This window comes from Mesoplodon mirus, assembly GCF_964341445.2.
Source record: "Mesoplodon mirus genome assembly, chromosome: 4".
In the NCBI taxonomy this organism is placed as follows: Eukaryota; Metazoa; Chordata; class Mammalia; order Artiodactyla; family Ziphiidae; genus Mesoplodon; species Mesoplodon mirus.
Window position 1 is genome coordinate 8,955,872 of NC_138979.1, and position 21,949 is coordinate 8,977,820.

Here is a 21,949-nt window from a genome sequence, read left to right on the forward strand (position 1 = left end):
TGAGAAGCCCGTGCACTGCAATGAAGAGTAGCCCCTGCTCGACGCAACTGGAGAAAGCCCGCATGCAGTAACAAAGACCCAAAGCAGCCAAAAATTAAAAAAAAAAAAAAAAAAAAGAATCCTGATCATAGTTCAAGGGATCACAGATCACAGTGATGTCAAAGCACAATCTTATTTATCCATCTAGCAACTCATGCCCATATTCCCTGGCTGATTTATTTTTCTAGTTTACTCAACTATTTTCACTGTACTGCCTATTTCCTGGCAGCTCTAGAATTTTTGTCAGTGAGTTTTATGGTTCCAGGGAAGTCTCAGTACTTCTCTATTATTAGTTATCGATTAGTTTTAGTCAACAGGGTACTATTACTCACAGGTGTTCTCTTCATCTCAGTTTTTAAAATATTCTCCATTCTCTTGAAAGTAGGAGACTCAGCCCAGAGCATGGCATACAGTAGGCATTTGATATATATTTGCTGAATAAATAAATTAGCTAAAGTATTTTATGTAAATGCCTTTCTCATGGGCTACTGTGGGTCTTACAACTTCCTGCCTTCATCACCTTTCCCTAAGCTTCAGACTGTGTTTGCAGGCTATGAGGCACGTCTCTGAGTTGCCACAGAACAGAAATGTATATGAGCATGTATATAAAAATGAACCTTTTTTGTTCATACTATTTTATTCAAACCAGTAGTGGGATAGAACCAAGATCTTTCAATTCTACCTTACATTTCTGGGTCACATCCTCAAATGATCTTATTTATAAATTAGACAAAATTCCTTTCTCAATTAGTGGGCCTGTCCACTTAGGAATTCTGGAGAGAAAATCAGCCAAGAAGAGAGAGAGAGGTGATCTCCTAGAATCACTAGGATAGAAATACATCTCAGTACAATTTACAATGAATGAAATTCAGATCAGGACAAGGAAATATAAGAGAAATAGAAAATATTCAACATGGAAATTATTTCTCTATTGCTAAAGCCAATAACACATCACAAGACTCGGCTCCAGCGCCTGTACTACTCTCTGTCCATCGGGGGTGTGGTAACAGTCTTAGACTCTTAGTACCCACAGTTTCTGTGCCTTTCTCCTCTTCCTTCTCTTGTTCTGTGCGCCCCTCTGTCTGGGTCTCAATCTCACAACGATCCTTCGCTTTCTTTTCAAAATCAGAAATTCTGAAAAATTAAAGAATATAGAAAAGTTACTTTCTCTTTGGCTTCCAGAGGAAAAACAATTGTGGAAGCACTGAAAAGAACATTGTTCAAAATTTGGATAGAAGATCAATGTTTTCAAAACCTCTTCGCATTCTCTGTATTAGCTCTGGTTTTGCTTTCAACCTGATATTGGCTAGAATTGATTTAAGGGATGAATGCAGATGGAGGTATAAGATATGTATAATTTATCTTGAACACTAAAAAATACTGCCTCTTTTCACGTCATTGTCATGCACAGAAATATTTTTTAAATTTGTGTTTTTATGTGTGTACACATGTGCATGCATATGTGCTACGTGAGAGTGGGTGTCCCTTTATAAGGATTCGGCAGAGAGGGAAAGACTTGTTTTTTGGGACACATCTAAGTTTATGAGGTCCTGAAAACAAACAAATATAGCAACATTCTTACACTGAATCATAATCATGTGAAAGCCATCCCGATACAAATGAAATAAAGAGACTTGTGGTTAAAGACGGTAGATTTAAATATACGCATGTAATTTTTCTCCCACCTTGAATACCACTAAAATGACTTTTACAAGCCACATACCTACAAGAACAAAGAGAAAGGGAGAGGAAATAACAGCAAGATTTGGGAAGCATTAGGTATGAGTGGGAACTGACTAGATAGCCCAAGAGGACTGGATCTGAGCCAACAGTAGGGAGAGCCACGATGGAACCCACTTCATACTGTGGGACCCCAAAGGCTCAGGAATCAGTGACACCAGGTACCTCTGGACGTGGGGATAAAGTTGGGACCTGTTTAAGAATGACTAGAAGGTCATAAAATAAAGGGTCTCTTGACTCAGAGTCATTAATCAGAGTTGAGGGGTTGGGTTCCCTACTGAAAAGAGGGGAACTTACAGAATACTAAGACCCTCAGCCTTCTGTTCCTACTCATCTCCAGAACGCTGGCATCTAGAAAAGTACCCTTCAGACAGGAGACTGGAAAAGTCTCCTCTGGAGAATTTGATCAGGATAAGGAAAAGATTTAAAGTTTCTGACGTAAGACTTCCCCAAGGAAACCTCCCGGCCAGATCTCCCTACACATGCACACAGCACTTTGTTTGTTTTTTAATATATTTATTTATTTATTTATTTATTTATTTTAGGCTGTGTTGGGCCTTCGTTGCTGTGCGTGGGCTTTTCTCTAGTTGCGGCGAGCAGGAGCTACTCTTTGTTGCGGTGCGCGGGCTTCTCATGGCGGTGGCTTCTCTTGTTGCAGAGCATGGGCTCCAGGTGTGCGGGCTTCAGCAGTCGTGGCTCACAGGCTCTAGAGTGCAGACTCAGTAGTTGTGGTGCACGGGCTTAGTTGCTCCGCGGCATGTGGGATCTTCCCGGACCAGGGCTCGAACCCGTGTCCCCCGCATTGGCAGGCGGATTCTCAACCACTGCGCCACCGGGGAAGCCCCACACAGCACTTTGATCAGCATCTAACCCCCAAGTCTTAAATCCGATCAAACAGTAAAGATTACCAGACATTTCAGGAAAACCTTAAAATGAAACAGACAAAGTAAACCAGAAAATAAAACAACTTACTGAAATTAGAGTATGCCAAGGGGAAAAAACTTCAAAAAAAAAAAAACCTATCATTAATATCCTTAGGGACAGAAGGAAACATATTACCACCATAATAAAATGGAAGAGGAACATTCAAAGGAACTGTCCCCCGCCCCACAAAGAGGATGAAAGTTGATCAAATGTATCAGAAAGCAGAAAAAGAGAAAGAGCAAGAGTGAAGGGGGGATGGAGAGAAAGAGAGAGATACGGAGAGAGAGAAAACTGGAAAAGAGGAGCACCCAGTTGAGAAAGTCGGAGGACTGGTCCAGGAGGTCCAATTAAAAATAACAGTAGTGGGCCTCCCTGGTGGCGCAGTGGTTGAGAGTCCGCCTGCCGATGCAGGGGATACGGGTTCGTGCCCCGGTCTGGGAGGATCCCATGTGCCGCGGAGCGGCTGGGCCCGTGAGCCATGGCCACTGAGCCTGCGCGTCCGGAGCCTGTGCTCCGCAACGGGAGAGGCCGCAGCGGTGAGAGGCCCGCATACCGCAAAAAGAAAAAAAAAAAAAAATAACAGTAGTGCTAGAATGAGAGAACAGAGAAAACTGAGGATGAGAGATTATCCCTGAATTATTTCAAGATCATTTTTCGAGAAGTGAAGGACATGAGTTTGCAGAACGAAAGAGGCCAAGAATGTCCAGAACAAATGGATGAAAGCAAGGTCACACCAAAGCACATGTGAAACGTCAGAAAACTTGAGACACAGCAAAGAACCTCTGGGGGAGAGGAAAAACAAAAGAAGGTTTAACCCAAAAGATTAAGAATCAGAATGGCGATGAGCTTTTCAACATGAACACCAAAAGCTAGAATACGAGGAAGTAATGCTTTCAAAATTTGGAGGGACAATTATATCCAATACAGATTTCTATATCTAGCCAAATTATCCATTAAGTATAAAGGTAGAAACAGAGATTTTCAGATATGCAGATCTCAGAAAATATCCTTCCCATATATTCTTTCTTAGTAAGTTAGTGGAGATATTTAAAGATATTTAGAGAATGAGAAAGGCACTGGATTCAGGAAACAGGTGATCCAACACAGCAGAGATGAAGGAATTCCACAGGACAATGACAAAGGGAGATTCCAAGATGACTGCAATACAGCAGGACCTAGATAACAACCAGGCTGACTCCAGGAGAAAAGTCTTCAAGAGAAAACTATTAGACTACTAACATGTTTGAATGTAATTGAGATTTCCTCATTGGAGAAGAGTACAGTAGAACTAAGCAAATTTTTATAAAGGTAATTCTGCATAGAGATTTTTTTTTTAAGTATAAAAAAGGAAAAGTGGTCAAAGCATAGAGCACAGCTCAACAGAGAACTGTATGTGTGCGTGGGTATGTACGCATAATAATAATAAACACTGAGTAGTGATCTAACTGAATGTCAATATAATCAGTTTTGGAGTGGGGTGGGAAGGGTCCAGAAGTGTGTGTAGTGACAATGGTGAGAGTGAAAGGCAGTTAAATCCTCATCCTTCATAGTGGGAGGTCAATAGATTATGTCTAAAATAGGAAAAAAAGGGCTTCCCTGGTGGCGCAGTGGTTGAGAGTCCGCCTGCCGATGCAGGGGACATGGGTTCGTGCCCTGGTCCTGGAGGATCCCACGTGCCGTGGAGCGGCTGGGCCTGTGGGCCATGGCTGCTGAGCCTGCACGTCCGGAGCCTGTGCTCCGCAGCGGGAGAGGCCACAACAGTGAGAGGCCCGCGTACCGCAAAAAAAAAATAATAATAATAAAATAAAATAAAATAGGAAAAAAAATTTAAGTAGCAATTTAATCTTGATATATGGGAGTATGTATCAAAAGAACCAGCTAGGGCTTCCCTGGTGGCGCAGTGGTTGAGAGTCTGCCTGCCGATGCAGGGGACACGGGTTCGTGCCCCGGTCTGGGAAGATCCCACATGCCGCGGAGCGGCTGGGCCCGTGAGCCATGGCCGCTGGGCCTGCGCGTCGGGAGCCTGCGCTCCGCAACGGGAGAGACCACAACAGTGAGAGGCCCGTGTACCACAAAAAAAAAAAAAAAAAAAAAAAAAGAACCAGCTAAATATGTTGCAAGTGGTTGTCTGAGAAGCAGGAAAAGGAGGTGGGGGATGGAGGGGGGGTTGGTCAAAGAATTACTGTTTTTCCATAAAAAGCTTGTGGAACCAATCTTTAAACTATGTGAATTCAAACCTGATTTTTAAAAAACTTAGTGATAATAACAAATAAACAAACAGCATTAGTATCTGTTGCAAACTGCCCAACCTAATTGGTGCACAGGCACTGTTTCTAGCTAAACAAATCAATGGGCCAAGAGCTGGTTGGTGCTGGGTCGAAGGATGGGCCGTTACGACGCCACTCGCATAGGACGCAGGCTTCTGACCTACGTTTGCATTTCAACGTAAGTTTGTAGGGCAAGTTTTCATCTCGGCTGACTTTTCCCTACTACCTCTTGATTATCCCAGGTCACACTTCATATACACTTTCCCTTTCCTTCCTGGCTATCAGTTTAAGTTTGTTCAGAAGACACAAAGTGCATGAAATATGAATCCTGGCAAACAATGGAAGAAAGGCAAGTCTGTTGTCCACTGTCCCCACAAATCCCTAAAATTTTTCAGAGTAAATTTTAAACTGTTACCCCTATTTCTCATGAAAATGGTTGAAGACTGACGTATGTATTTGAGAAAAAGACATGTTAGGTCTTGGAATGTCTTTCCATCATATCCCACATAGTAAATCAAGCCAGGTTGTCCAGGAATCAGTGATTTTAGTTCTTGGTTTCAGTCCGACCTTAGCCAGGAGGTCATCCTAATACCCACATGGGGAACATTACTCTTGGCAACCAATCACTGACTTGCCAGGTGTTAAATACTGCGAGAAGGCTGACTCACAAAATGGAAATTTAATGCTATTGAGAAAGGGATCCTTTACAGGGAGCTCAGGGTGAGAAAGGGAAACACCCATCTCAAAGGCAGGCCTGACTTCCTAGCTGCAATCTGAAAAGCTATACCTCCAGACAGAGAGCTATCATTATTTTGAAAGCAGGAAATATACACTAGATTATATGAAAGATCCGGATATATAATCAGAAAATTCCTAAGTTTACACTTTTATTATTAAAGCTAATCATGTTATCTGAGGAAGGATGAATTACTGGCTAAACTTCACTTCTTAGATTGGTGTGCAGAACTCAGGAGGTTAAACGTGCCAATGAAACAGAAACACACTGATTACTCATGACTATTAAGGGTCTTTTTCAGAGCAAAACATCTTCCCTTTAAAAATCAGCTGGAATAATTAAGGTGTAAAAAGAATGCTTTTACTTAATTATTTTTCTGTGCATTATTACTAGATTTTGGGACTTGTCAAAAAGGCAGGATGAATATTTTACTCCATTAGAATACATGGTACTAGTTTCCTGGAAGTTAACCTCTGAACTTTTCTAAGGGACAGCGGTAGGATATGGGGTAAAAACCTACGATTCATAGCTATCATACATTTTTCACCTCTGAAAAGAGCTGAGGATCAAATAAGTCATTGGACAAACACTGATTATTCTAGGTTACCCTCATTCTGAATAAATAACTTATGCTTCATATTTTAAAAACAGATTTTATAGTTAAAAATTTCAACTGCTTCAGTTAGAAAATGCTTCTTATAGTGCTATAATTTTAAGATTAATGAGCCATTTATAATGTCTGAGAGAATTAATTATGTCTTAGACATAATATATTTATGTATATTATAGTATATCCTATTTATAGTATATTATTATTAAATGTTGCAATCAATGGAACCCTAAAACTGTTGCATTATCTCCCGCGTCTTATGTGGTTTCACACTTTGCCTTCATAAAAAGTTCATTCACACGTAGAAATTCATTGACTTCACAACTCTATGAGGTAAATAAATTTTATCCCAAAGTGCGTGTGTATACCACATTCTACGAGGCCAGTATTTCCCTTATACCAAAGCCAGACAAAGACAACATAAGAAAACTACAGACCAGTACCCCTTAGGTATACAGATGCAAAGATCCTTAACAAAAGACTAGCAATCCAAACCAGCAACATATAAAAAAGATCATACGTCATGACCAAGTGGGATTTATCCAGGGATGAAAAGTTAGTTTGACATTGAAAAATCAATCAATGTAATACATTATATTAATAGAGGTTAAAAAAACCCATACAGGGACTTCCCTGGTGGTCCAGTGGTTAAGACTCTGTGATCCAATGTAGAGGGCTCGGGTTCGATCCATGGTCAGGGAACTAGAGCCCATATGCATGCCACAGCTAAGAGTCTGCATGCCACAACTAAGAGCCCGCATGCCGCAATTAAAAAGATCCCCCATGCTGCAGTGAAGACCTGGCGCAGCCAAATAAATAAATTAAAAGTAAATATTAAAAAAAACCCATACAATCATCTTCATAGACTCAGAAAAAGCATTTAACAAAATCCAAAACCCTTTCATGATAAAAATTGTAACTAGAAGTAGAAGGGAGCTTCTCAACTTGATAAAAGCATCTATGAAAAACAAAGGTAATACCAGCTTAATGGTGAAAGACTGAAAGCATTCTCCCCTAAGATCAGGAATAAGACAAGGATGTCTACTTTCTCCTCTTTTATTTAACATTGTATGGGAAGTCTAGCCAGGGCAATTATGCAAAAATAGAAATAAAAGGAATCCTGGTTGGTAAGGAAGAAGTAACACTATATCTTTGCAAATGACATGATCTCGTATATAGAAAATCCTAAGGAATCCACTAAAAAAATGATTAGCACTAATAAATGAATTCAGCAAGGTTACAGGCTACAAGATCAATATACAAAAATCAGTTGTAGGGGCTTCCCTGGTGGCACAGTGGTTGAGAGTCCGCCTGCTGATGCAGGGGACACCGGTTCGTGCCCCGGTCTGGGAAGATCCCACATGCTGCCGAGCGGCTGGGCCCGTGAGTCATGGCCACTGAGCCTGCGCGTCTGGAGCCTGTGCTCCACAACGGGAGAGGCCACAACAGTGAGAGGCCCGCGTACCGCCAAAAAAAAAAAAAAAATCAGTTGTATTTCTCTACACTAGCAATGAATAATCCAAAAATGAAATTAAGAAAACAATTTTATGTATAATAGCACCAAAAAGACTAGAATACAAAGGAATAAATTTTGAAAAAGAAGTGCAAGACCTGTATGCTGAAAACTACAACACATCATTGAAAGAAATTAAGGATGACCTAAGTAAATGGAAAGACACCCATGTTTATGGATCAGAAGACTTAATATTGTTAAGATGGCAGTGCTTCCCAAATCGATTTCCAGATTCAATGCAATCCCTAACAAAATCCCAGCTGGCTTTCCCCCCAAAATTAACAAACTTACCCTAAGAATTACATTAAAAAAAATAAACAAGGGACCCAGAATAGCCAAAACAATCTTTTAAAAGAAGAACAAAATTGGAGGACTTGCATTTCCCAATTTCAAAATTTACTACAGAACTAAAGTAATCAAGACTGTGTAGTAGGGGCTTCCCTGGTGGCGCAGTGGTTGAGAGTCTGCCTGCTAATGCAGGGGACACGGGTTCGAGCCGTGGTCTGGGAGGATCCCACATGCCGCGGAGCAACTAGGCCCGTGAGCCACAACTACTGAGCCTGCGCGTCTGGAGCCTGTGCTCCGCAACAAGAGAGGCCGCGATAGTGAGAGGCCCGCGCACCGCGATGAAGAGTGGCCCCCGCTTGCCACAACTGGAGAAAGCCCTCACACAGAAACGAAGACCCAACGCAGCAAAAATAAATAAATTAATTAATAAACTCCTACCCCCAACATCTTAAAAAAAAAAAAAAAGACTGCGTAGTACTGACATAAGGATAGACATATAGATCAATTGAATAAAATTGAGTGTTTAGGAATTAATCTTTACATTTATGGTCAACTGATCTACACCAGGGGTGTCAAGACAATTCAGTGAGGAAAAGAATTATCTTTTCAACAAATGGTGTGGGACAGCAATATATCTACATATGCAAGAATGTAGTTGGACCCTTACCTCACACCATGCACAAAAATGTACTCAATATGGATCACAGACTTAAATGTAAGAGCTAAAAGTATAAACCTCTTAGGAAAAAATACAGGGGTGAATCTTTGTAACCTTGGGTTCGGCAATGGTTTCTTAGATACAACACCAAAAGCAGAAGGGACAAAACACCAAACAGATAAACAGGACTAGATCAGAATAAAAACATTTTGTGCTGCAAATGATACCATCAAGGAAGTGAAAAGATAAGTCACAGACTGGGAGAAAATATTTGCAAACCATATACTTCATAAAGGACTTGTATCCAGAATATTAATGAACTCTTACCATTCAATAATTAAAAGACAATCCAACGTTTTTAAATGGGCAAAGAAGAAGATATACAAATGGCCAACATGAAAAGATGCCCAACATTATTAGCCATTGGGGAAACAAAATCAAAATCACAATGAGATACCACTTCACATCCACGAGGATGGTCATAATCAAAAAGATAGACAACAGTGGTGTTCGTGTGGATGTGGAGTAAGTGGAACCCTCACACACTGCTGGTGAGAATGTAAAATGGTGCAGCCACTGTGGAAAACAGTTTGGTAGTTCCTCAAAATATTCAACAGTAACCATGTGACCCAGCAATTCAACTCCTAGGTATATACCCAGAGAATTTTAAAAATATGTCCACACAAAATATTGTGCATGAATGTTGAGAGCAAATATTATTCATAATGGGCAAAAAGTGGGAACAACCCCAATGTTCATCAAATGATGAAGAGATAAAACGTTGTCTAGTTACATCATGGAATATTATTTGGCAACAAAAAGGAGAAAAGAACTGACACATGCTACCTCATGGATAGACTTTGAAAACATTATGCTAAATAAAATAAGCCAATCACAAAAGACTACATGTTGTATGATTCCATTTGTATGAAGTGTCCAGAAAAGGTAAGTCTATGGAGACAGAAAGTAGAAGTACTAGGAGGAATGGGGAGTGAGTGCTAACAGGTATTGGGTTGCTTATTTGGAAGGAAAAATGTTCTAAAATTATAATGTGGTAAAGGCTACATAACTCTGTGAATATTCTAAAAAAAAAAATTGAAATGTACACTTCAAATGGATGAATTGTAAGGTATCTTAATTATATCTCAATAAAGCTGTTAAAAAAGCAATGTATGGGGCTTCCCTGGTGGCGCAGTGGTTGAGAATCTGCCTGCTAATGCAGGGAACACGGGTTTGAGCCCTGGTTTGGGAGGATCCCACAAGCCGCGGAGCAAGTAGGCCCGTGAGCCACGACTACTGAGCCTGCGCGTCTGGAGCCTGTGCTCCGCAACAAGAGAGGCTGCGATAGTGAGAGGCCCGAGCACCGCGATGAAGAGTGGCCCCCACTTGCCACAACTAGAGAAAGCCGTCACACAGAAACGAAGACCCAACACAGCAAAACTAAATTAATTAATTAATAAACTCCTACCCCCAACATCTTAAAAAAAAAAAGCACAATGTATGCATATTTCGCGTTGCCTATTTCATACCTTTCTTTGGCTTCCTTGAGGGCAAGTTCAAGTCTCTCCACCTTCTGGTTTCCTTCCCTTAGACAAAGCAGGAGCTGGCTCACAGTTAATTCCTCAAATTCCAGATAATTCCTGGCACCTTCTGCAGATTTGCTCCTACATCAGGACAGCATAAAGGTTAAAAGGTTTTCATGAGAAAACAGAAATGTCAGAGTCTACGAATATTACTGGAACCAGTTTAAAGGAACTGCTTTCCAGAATATTCCCTAGTTAATTCTCATTTACAGACCAAGCACAGCTGGCCCGGTGACCACCAGTGCCTCACTCCTCCATGGTTTCCAGGGAAGGAGTGGGGACTGATGGGTAGGCTCGATTTACACTGCACATGCTCACTTCCTCCAAGTGGTCACCATGTCCACGGCACCAGACCACAGGACTCACAGAAACAGTGGAGCAGAGGTAGCCCTGGTTTTTGGTGTCCGGCTTTCCTAGAGGACTAATCTCCAGGAAGACCACAGTCATACAAAGGGCACAAGCATGTGTGCCGCCCATGGCGACACGCAGACCACCCGCCTTTCTCCAACTCGACCGAAACCACCACATTCTCTCGTCAGAAGAAGATCATTTTTGTTTCTGGTTTCAAACAATTAGAGCAGAGAAATGTAGGCACTGTTGGCACGTCAAATATTTTTCTTGATTTCCAACTCAGATTAAATCAAGAGGCAGTTCAATGATGAAGAAAACCACAACAAGTACTGCAGCAACTAAACATTCTGGACAACTATGCTGACGCCAATGGCAGCTGCTCTCTCAGTAACCTACTCACGGTCACACATCTAACAAAAAGCCGGGATTCAATCCCAGTTCCCATCGCCAAAGCTCAAACTCTGAACCTAGAAATCCATCTCTGACTCCTTAAAATACTTTCAAACAGGGTAAGGAAGCTGTTATTAAAAAATAGCTGTGTGGGGACTTCCCTGGTGGTCCAGTGGTAAAGAATCAGCCTTACAATGCAGGGGATGCGGGTTCGCTCCCTGGTCGGGGAACTAAGATCCCACATGGCGCGGGGCAGCTAAGCCTGTGCACCACAACTGCTGAGCTGGCGCGCCTCAACCAGAGCCCACCTGCCGCAAACTACAGGGCCCAAGCGCTCTGGAACCTGCGCCACAACTACAGAGCTCACACGCCCTAGAGCCTGCGCGCCACAACTAGAGAAGAGAAAACCCACACGCCACAACTAGAGAGAAGCCCACGCACCGCAACAAAGAGTAGCCCCCGCTCGCTGCAACTAGAGAAAGCCTGCGCGCAGCAACAAAGACCCAACGCAGACAAAAAAAAAAAAAAGCAATAGAGGAAAGGGGGAAGCTGAGGAATTTCTAACTAAAAAAGGGAATAACTTTCATTTCTGCCAACTGCCCTGTTTGATGAAAAAATATTATCTAATCCTGATTTTCTCCCTTATACAAAGGCTTGGGAGCATAACTGAAAAAAAAAATAACCCATTTTTATGTTTTATAAGTACATTCATCAAGTTATATAAAAAAGATACTAAAAGCCTATGAGGGACGAGATCCTTAGGGAGATTTTCAGATAACTCTTCTTAAGCAGAGTCATGCAGTAGGAACCTGCTTACAGAGGATGAGCTGACAACGCATCCTGGGTCAGAGCTGCTTACAAGAGACTCAGGTGCCCAGTTCCCCTGCCATCTCCTCCTCAGGGTCCCCCACCTCTTAAGGTGTCAGCTTCCTAATATCTACTTGTCACAAGTCTACTTGCCATCCCCCAGGTAAGATATCTGGGTACTTTCAAAAAACAGCCACCGTCACTCAGAGCAACAACAGTCATTGCTATGGAAGATTATCCTGAATTAGTCACCTTGGCTTGTACTCAGGAATGAACAGGGAAGACAAAATGGAAACATCCCCCTTATCAGCTGGGCAGCCTGGTCCAGATCAGACTGCACTGGTAAACAAATCAGGAAACATGGGCCTCTTAATTGAGAAGAAGCTTGTTTTCACTGCCCATCTGATGGAGATGAAACACCTCTACACAGAGTGGTGAGGGGTCAGTTCGCCAACAAAGGCACCAAACAGTTTTTCTTCTCCACCAGTTTGGGCTGCAACATTAAATAGCAATTCAAATGGAACATTCTTGAAAGGTCCCGGTATAAATTAATAAGTGGCTTTTTCAGCCCACCATGTTTGGCCTCCCAGGGGAGAGCTGAAAGTGACAAGACTGCCCAGCGTGTCTGTCCGAAAGCCCCAGTCTGTCTTCACATACGTGTCAATGGAATCAGTTCTTGTGGGCCCAGGACTTGGCTTGATTTCTTTCGTTGCCACATCTGCTTCTCCCTCCTGTAAAAGCAGAAATGAAAGGGATTTAACACAGTAGGTCTGCAAGACGAATTCCTTATCAAAAGAGAAAAAGGCAAAAGAGCAGGAATTTGGATGACACACAACCCAAGGAACCTATCAAACGTGGAAATGTGAGATGTTTAAATTTGGTCACTCAAATGTAATGGAAATTTACCCTTCCCTCAACCTGCACTCCCCATCAGGACTATAAACATCCAGGCGAAGACAAGAAGGTGGAGAAGGTCAGGCTCCTCTCATTCAGCAGCCAACCTGACTGCCCGCACAGAAAAGCTTATCTTCTTCTCTTTCTCCTTGGCAGTTCCCTTCTCCCCGACCAGGTTAAGGTCACACAGAGCTAGTGACAGTTCCACATACCTTTCCCACACAGTCCGTTAACATGCAAAATGTTAGAACTTGCTGAAGCCACGTTGAAAAGAAGGCTGTTTTCTGTGGGCAAGGCTCACAAAGCATAGGTTAGCTCCTATTAGAAATCTGTATGCATCTCGGGCCACTTAGGGAACAGGAAGACTAAGACCACGTAAATGATTTGAAAGACGTTTCCTTTTTTTTTTTTAATATTTATTTATTTATTTGGCTGCGTCAGGTCTTAGTTGCAGCATGCGGGATCTTTTGTTGCAGCGTACGGGCTTCTCTCTAGTTGTGGCACGTGGGCTTCATTGCCCTGCAGCATGTGGGATCTTAAGTCCCTGACCAGGAAACAAACCCGCGTCCCCGGCATCGGAAGGCAGATTCTTAACCACTGGACCACCAGGGAAGTCCCTTGAAAGACATTTCTATTCCAGTGAGCTAGCAGAAAGATCTTCCAAAAATACAGAGATGGTTCTAGACAATTCTGCGTGTGCACACTGTTCCTAAATCTTGGGCAGTGTTTTTCTGTTCACAGAAGCAAGGCAAGAAAAACATGTTAACACTAGAAATTACTGTCACTCATCAGTGAGGGAGAATATTATGCTAACCATTCATCCCAAAGAAAGAAGCCTCATTTGGAAACTTCTGATACGCTCCTTGGGCTTCCTGAATTTTATCAGTTATCTGCAGAAGGTTAACGCTCTTTGATCAATGCTGTGTTTTCATAATCTTTGCTCACTTGCAGAAAGAGTACTCTGACATTAGTGTACTTCCTGATTAGTATTTTACTTCGCTTGACTTCAGCCCCTATTCATCTAAAATTTATGAGGGGTGTGGGTGGTGGGGCTATTAAGAGCCATTTTGCAACTCTGTTCACCTTGTGCACAGCAAATAAATGAGAAGGTAAAGGAAGTCGCACTCGACCATTTCAGACACATCCATTAGTTATGAAGCTTTTCGTAAGGTGTCCCTCACCCCGCCCCACTCCCACTTACCTACAAAGTCGAGTTTTCTCTTTCAGAGACACAGGTAACCTCTCTGGCTGTATCAGACGTGTACTCTGACAAAGCTGGAATGACTGTGTGTATGAGGGAGGATTTTCTCCTCCTGTGCTTGTCTCCCTCACCCTGTATGCAGTTTTTTTCTAGTAGCAGAGAAGGAGAGGTCCCTCTTGGCTTCACTTACCTTCTGTGCTCTTTAGCAGGACTGCCTGCACGCCAGCTACCCCGACACATGCTTCCCACCAGGGATGGGCCGGCACATGCTGCCTCACCCAGCTCGCGTCATTTGGGGTTGCACATAAATGCCAGTTAGACCACCCTGCCTTCAAACCCTGTTCTCGGGGGTTCCCTAGCAGCTGCCGTTAGAGGGGAGGGACAAGCCAGGGTATTCCCTGAGGGTACAACCAGGGCCACTCTGCTCTTTCTTTTCTCCACTTCTTAGTTTTAATATACCAACGTTCCTCATAAGACTTTGTTTGAAAAGAGGGTTCTGTTATTCGTAAGTGTTTTAAAGCCTTTTGATTTTACCGCATCTGATCACAACTCCGCTTACCTAAGTGAAATGCTGAACACAGCTTTGAGACCTGGGCTGAAAAAGTTTATGCCTTTTTTTTCTTTTTAGGTCAGTCACATAAATTTGTCAGGACATACTGGAAGCAAAAGGACTATCTCTTGTCAGGACATACTGGAAGAAAAAGGACTACCTCTTTGGTCATAAAAGGTAATCAGCATTTTCCATTTCAGCTACGATAGCCACAAGCATTATTATGTTATACATTTACGTTGACTACGCTGAAGTTTCCCCACTATCTGGCTTCCTCGTGTTGAAAGGAAATGGTGGTATTTGTAGCAGCTGTCCAGGTGAGGTTTTGTAACTTGCTTAAAACAAAAACAAAACCAACACACTTACAGCCATCCTGATTTCAACAAAGGAGTCTTCGGAGGGGCCACCTGAGTTCAGCTTGAGTTGTAATTCAGACACGATGCCCAGAAGATCGACCTTTTCAGCTTGAAGGCGTGCCACCTGGGTCTTCAGCTGTTCCACTTCCTGTTCTGCTTCTGCCTTGAGGACCTTGAGGACGAGGAGCAAAGTGAATTAATGAATCACGCTAGGGACTTGGCCATCAAACTCGAGTGCCTCCATACCCACTGGCAAGACAGCTATGCTTTACAGTAGGATATTCTAGCTTATCCTTAGCAATTTATTTTGACATGCCAATTAAAATGGAAAAGCTTACATTATTTTATCATATGCAAATAATTGGAAGTTAAAATAACCTCATGACAAGAAAGGCTTCCTCAGCATGCTGAAATAATCTGATGCCATGAAAATAACCAACCAGACTTTGGCAATGGTAGACTTGTAAATTCTAGTCCAAAATTCCACAAAGAACTGCCACAACTCAACCTCCTGCCTTTTTTTTTCCCCCTACAAATGCATACCCACCCCTACACTTCCCATTCTTGTGATGTCTACTCAGAAGCCAAAGCACCAAGGGCATAATGTTATAGTAATGACAAAACACAATGAAAGGTCCACAATTCTCCCAGTTATGTAGTCTGGTTGCTACAGTACTCTATGCTCATGTTTTAAGGTTGCTAAAAATAAGTCTGGTGAGAAATAAGAAAACTGAAAATTCAGAGGCTGGTACCAAGGGTGGAAAAATTAAATTTCTGCCTCTATAAACATTAATAATAAACACTACTATTTCCCTGAGTACCTGCTGTGTTCAACCTGTTGCAGTTACTACATATGACAAAGTCATAAGAGAAAGAGCCTGTTGACATGTGGTGTTTTTACTTGGGAGAAGGGAGAGCAGATTCTAGTCCACACTCTGCTAATCAGAGCATGTGTCACCTTGAGCAGATTCACTCAATGTCTTGGCTTCAGTTTTCTCGGCTCAGAAAGAAAGACGTGGTACCACGTGGTCTCTGTGGTCTCTTCCAGCCGTGACCTTCTTAGCCTCTCTGATTTCTTCCCTCACTGCTCTTATGGACATGGCGCCACCAGAAACACATACACTTGAGATTATCAGAGGATTGCAACACACAGAAAATTCATACACACACACACACACACACACACACACACACACACAAACACCCTATGACAGATCTCCTAAGGAATGGTAAACAGGCCCAAAGGCAGAAAGGCTTGTGCACGGACCATAAACCAGCTAGTCCATGAAGTATTAAGAACAGAGGGCTTGGTAGTAACTGGCAGCATGGAAGTGCCCCTCACACCAGTGGAATCATGCTCTGCGTTCATTTGGACCATTCTCTTGCTAGGAAACTCCCACAGGCGTTAGAAAAAAGCAACTCATTGTAAAACTGAAGGGTTAGGTCTGTAAGGAAAGGTTCGAAGCCTGTGCAGTCTCTCCTGGTAATGACTCAGACCAAAGAAATGTATATTTAAAGGCATGAAAACATAAAAGAAAATGTGCTGCCTAGCCTGGTACTAGGAAGCAGGCAGGGAAGGGCAAGACTGCTCTGTGAGGGATTCTCACATCCACCCTCTTGCCCTCCCTGAGGATACTGTGTAGAATGGACTTTTAAGGAAGGAAATAAAAGTTTTAAACAAGGGTCTGAGGACCAGGGATATAAGGCCATGACTCTAGAATCTCAGATGTCAGGTTAATTTTCTTTTTTGCAACTGTGCAGATCTCTTAACTATCCTGGGGAAATTATGGATCCGCTTATTTGGCTATAAAACACCTTGTGAGGTGACACTTTAAATTTCTCTTCATTTCACTTGTTAAGGCTCTGTCCATCGTCTTCCCGGACTAAACTTCCAGGGCTTATTCTCTGGATATCAAGCCCAACTCCATTATTTGTTACGTCTTTCATCAGTTTTGAGCACTTAGCATTGATTAGCCTTCGTAACACAACAATTTCTCTTTTTCTGTGCTTGTATTGTCCTGGAAATGTTCCCAGGCTGATATGCCATTTTATAATCCAAAAACAATCAATAGTCTATCTAATGACCTTTGCCTGGCCATCTGTAGTTAAAAGTTAAAAAGTACTCTTTAGAGATCACTATGATGTATAATTCAGGGAAACTGGACAGAACCAGTAATGCCTCGGCCTCACTCTAAAGATCAGAGGCAGATTTCCAAAGGAAATTCCCTGCTCCCTTCCCTTGTGTGACACAGACCACAGGAGAGGCCCCGATGGCTTGTGGGGGTGGGTGAGTGGGGAGGAGGGGTGCATCCTGCAGAAGCAGCAGCAAAGATGGGCCAGCGTGAGTGAGGAAAATCTGAGGCCTTGAGAGCTTTAGTAAATCAGGAAGATGAGGGCCTAAATTAAAAACAACTGGGCTTCCCTGGTGGCGCGGTGGTTAAGGATCCGCCTGCCAATGCATGGGACACGGGTTCGAGCCCTACTCCAGGAAGATCCCACATGCCGCGGAGCAACTAAGCCCGTGCGTCACAACTACTGAGCCCGTGTGCCACAACTACTGAGCCTGCGCTCTAGAGCCTGTGAGCCACAACTACTGAGCCCGCGTGCCTAGAGCCCGTGCTCTGCAATAAGAGAAGCCACTGCAGTGAGAAGCCCGTTGCACTGCCCCCGCTCGCCGCAACTAGAGAAAGCGCGCATGCAGCAATGAAGACCCAGTGCAGCCAAAAATAAATAAATTAAATAAATAAATTTAAAAAAAATTTTTTTAAAAAACCCAAAAAACAACACAAGTCGTCCAGGAGACAAACATTACAGAAGAGGCGGGGGGAGGGGTGGGCCTGGGAGGTACAGTTTGGGGGGATACAGCTGATGACCAAGGGTTTTTAAGAGTCCTAAATGTCACTTTGTCCCAAGGACTCATTTCTGAGTCCTGCTTGTAGTTTGCTTCAGCTGATCGTCTGCACTGAAAGAAGCTGTCCAGAGCTCCAGCTTCTGATCTCAACTTCTTCCCATACTGGGACCTTTTTGGAAAACCTACAGGCAGACTATCTCAGGCAGACAAACTGCTTCTGGAAGCTTCCTTCTTGGCTTCAAAGTGCTGGGCCCCCGCAGGCTGAAGCCAACTGTCAGCCCACATCCCAAAAGCCGAGGAAAACAAAGTGAGATATTTTCTTCCAGCAAGTAGAAAATTACCCATATATCCCAGTGATCATTTCTTCAGAGTATTCTACCTCAAAAATATTTAGACAATGAGAGGTTTCGCCCAAAGAAGTGACTTAATGCTCTTTGAACTGTAAGACAAACTGAAGCGTCAGACATGATAAATCTTACCAACAATGAAACATTTCCAATACAAATACAAATTTATTAAAGCTGAATGTTTTCATTGTCCCATGAGCAGGGGTTGATGAGTAAGATCATTGATATAAACTATGATATTTTTCTAAACAACTTTTCATTCTTTAGATTATTCCATATTTCTCTTTTCCTTATTTTATTTCTTTGTTTGTATTCTTTACCTATTTAAGAAATTAGACATCAACAAAGTTCAAGGTAAAGTCTCAAGAAAAATCACTGAGGAGGGGAGGGATAAATGAGGAGTATGGAATTGACAGATACAAACTACTTCTGTAATAAACCATAATGGAAAAGAAAAAAAATAAGGGAACAGATACAAACTACTGTACATAAAATACATAAGCAACAAGGATTTACTGTTAGCACATGGAACTATACTATGTATCCTGTAATAACCTATAATGGAAAATAAACTGAAAAAAATTTATATAACTGAATCACTTTGCTGCATACCTGAACTAACACAATATTGTAAATGAACTGAAAAAAGAAATCACTGATATCCAAGAATTAACCCAGTGCTCCATCCTCCCTAAAGCTGTTAAGTTCTAGGTTTGGAAGAAAATGAACTGCAGATGTCCATCTAAACAAATAATACCCAGTGAGCCTTAGAAGATGGGCAGAGGCTTCAAATGTGCTCTGATTTGCTTTTTCACTCACATCTTTGATACTCGTTCTCAGGTGTGAGCACACTGCTTGTGTTCTTTGGGTCAGTGGAAATGTGGCAACCGTACAGCCTCATTTCACATGACATTTGTCAAACCAGTTTTCAGAAGTAAATGTAAAACATAAAGCGAGGAATCTATTTTAGACGGAGAGAAAGGACAAGGTCAATAAGTGAAAATTCTGAGTGACAGATTTTTAAAGTGTAATTCTATATCAAAGACATAAACTAACAGCTAACACTTGGATGGTTCTAGGCAGAGGTCCTTCCGTACCATCTATAATGAATACAAAATACTGACTTATAACCGTAACACTCTTCTGACTATAATCAATATGGTCAAAGCTTTACCCATTTCTTTCCTTCACCAGAGATTATACATGACTCTTAAAGTTGTAACCAATCTTCTCATCAAGCACGCTTCTTTCAAGATAATGCAAAGCACTCATCTAGCCTGAACTGTGAAAGGTTTTGATCTAGAAGTCTGGTCAAGTAAGATTACACTACAAATATGAACAGAATAAAATCACAATTGATCAGTCTGCTCACCTCGAATGACCTTTCAGTTTTCCCTTTTAGTTTTCTGAGTTCTTGCTTCAGTTTTTCATTTTCAAGACTCAGTGCCGTTAGGCGCTCTTTGGCTTCTTTGCTCTGGGTCTCAAAAAAAAGGCGTTCTTCCTTCTGCTTTTCTGTCCAGGCTGAAAGCTCCTCAAATCGCCCTTTCATAGCTTGATTGTTCAGCTTCATGGCTTCTGCATGGGGTGCAGAGGGGGAGTGTCACACCAGGGGACTGGACTTGGGGTCATGAATGGAACCCGCCTGGGCCCCAGGGTCAGCCGGAAAGACTGCGGAGCGAGATGAGTGAGTGGTTTCTGCTTCCAGACAGGACTAGCAGGGTCTAATGTCATCTCTAGTCCTCAAGGGTCTCAAGAAAATAAAATTGATGTTATTGATTTATTATAACAAAATGTCTATTAATAACTACATAGACTGAGGTCCATCACTCCTGGATTCGAACACTGGTTCTCCCCAAAAACCATGGCTGGAGATATTAGAATGCTTTCTTTTAAGGTAATATTTAGGACTAGCTCTGTAATAATAGCAGCCTTTTTTTCTTTTTCCTTTTAAATGGGCTAAATGTCATTATGCCATTTCCCGGAGATGCATACTTTTTATTTCTACCTGTATCCAAAAGCAAACAGTGGAAACAGCTTTAGCCTTACTCAAAGCTAATTCTGTGCTATTTCTTCCCCCAGGGAACCAGGCGCAGAGAAAGGGATTCACCTGCAAGCTATTACCAAAGGATGGCATTCCCGAAGGCCCAGGGTGAGTGAAGAAACATGGGGCCAGGTGTTGCTCACCTTTCAGCTGATGGTTCTCAATTAGAAGCTCTCTCATCTGCTGCAGCAGCTCATGTGGGGTGAACGTGTCCAGGTTCGGGTGAGCCAGATTGGGGGGTCCATTTCCTGTGGTTTCGTTGGGGCTGTCCCCCTTTTCAGTCAGGCAGCTAACTGGTTGGTGGGACATGGCAGCAGTTCCTATGGCAAAGTCACAGACCGGAAATATAACTGTTCCCTCTGCATGGCGTCCTCACGAGTCCCACAAGCCCATGTGCAAGTGCTAATAAGTATTCTACTAGGTGCTTTCTCTCCCATTATATTTTGAACAATCTTGATTCTTCCTTTTTAAACAAAAAAGGTACATCCTAGCTTCAGTTTGTATGTGTATGTCTGTGTATAAGGGTGTATAAAGGGGTACAGTGAGGAGATGGGGGATAGAGGAGGGAGAGACGGACGTGATATCATCATGATCAGGAATCCTAACGTGGGGAGTTCCAGAGGCTTTCCATATGTACATTGGTAGATGTGGGCAAAGTATTATTAAATGGATTTTTCCCCAGAAAAATCTTTAAGCTCAAATCTTCCTATTTTGGGTGAATTGTATGGTATGTGAATTATATCTCAATAATTAATTGTTACAAAATCTCCGTATTTTATTTCTTGTATATTTGGCTGAGAGGAAAGGGAGAACTAACATATTTCGGACGCTTACTACGCTCTTGACCACCGCACCAGACTGTCCGTTTCTAATCCTCACTAAAACTCAACTAGACAGCTATTTTCCTGGGGACGGAGCTGAGTTCACAGAGGTTTTATAGCTCATCCAAGGTCACTCAATGAAGGGCACAACCGAGCATTAAGGGTGATTCTGAAACCCAGCCCTGTCATACAGTGAAGTTGGCACTGAATCCTTAGGCTTCCATAGTCGATACTTCTGCAAAGCGTTCTAAAAGACGAAGAAAATCTTGCTTAGTTGTTGCATATTCTGAGACTAGTTTAAGCATACCACTTTATTTGTCGAGGGGTCAGTGTGGCCATAAATAAGATAGATGGGTGTATCCCAACTGTGCTTCTGTATGGCCTACCACCTGGGCAAACACAGAAATCAAATGCTGTGGGCAAACACTTTCCTTTTCACATTTCACAAAGATGATGATATACCTTTTCATGAGGAATTGCAGAGTTCCTGCATCAGTCACTGGAAGCTGAGGAGAGAGAAGTGCTCTCTGACCTATCGCTGTATAACCTCTGGGTGCGCTCTATAGATAAACATGGAAGGCGGGCCCATTCACCTCACCCAGAGTTCAGATTCCACTTCGCCCATCCATCGCACACTGCCAGACATCTTAAAGAAATAACCAAGGCTGCCGGAAGGATTTTTTCTTCTTACTTCTTAGCAATAGCAGTCAATGAATTGCTTACAAACAAGTTACTAACAAATTTTCACTGCGTCCAAAGAACCTCGTCCCTGTAAGAAGTTCCCACGTGAGCCGATAGAACCTGCCACTGCCGACAGGAGGGCAGGGTACAAATGACTCTCTACGAGGCTGCAAGGGAAGCTTCAGTTATGGTTTTTGTTGTTAAGTCCCTGTGCATGTTAGGGCAGAAGCTGGGGAAACCACCATATATTAGTGCCCGTATATTAATGCACCAAACCCCTGGGGTGCAGAGCGGTGCTTCC

General features: G+C 42.5%; 1 protein-coding gene across 3 annotated transcripts in view; it reads right to left on the reverse strand.

Moving 5' to 3' along the window:
• Positions 1-21,949, reverse strand: part of OPTN (optineurin) — a 43,139-nt gene that overhangs the window by 15,589 nt on the left and 5,601 nt on the right. For all 3 annotated transcript variants that reach the window (XM_082617460.1, XM_082617459.1, XM_082617458.1), the window contains exons 2-7: positions 20,290-20,466; positions 19,478-19,680; positions 14,918-15,079; positions 12,564-12,637; positions 10,305-10,439; positions 1,071-1,173 (exon numbers count right to left, since the gene is read on the reverse strand). In XM_082617460.1, coding sequence (XP_082473586.1) covers positions 1,071-1,173; positions 10,305-10,439; positions 12,564-12,637; positions 14,918-15,079; positions 19,478-19,680; positions 20,290-20,455 — 843 coding nt within the window. In that variant the 5' untranslated portion in view covers positions 20,456-20,466. The remainder of the gene's footprint in view (positions 1-1,070; positions 1,174-10,304; positions 10,440-12,563; positions 12,638-14,917; positions 15,080-19,477; positions 19,681-20,289; positions 20,467-21,949) is intronic.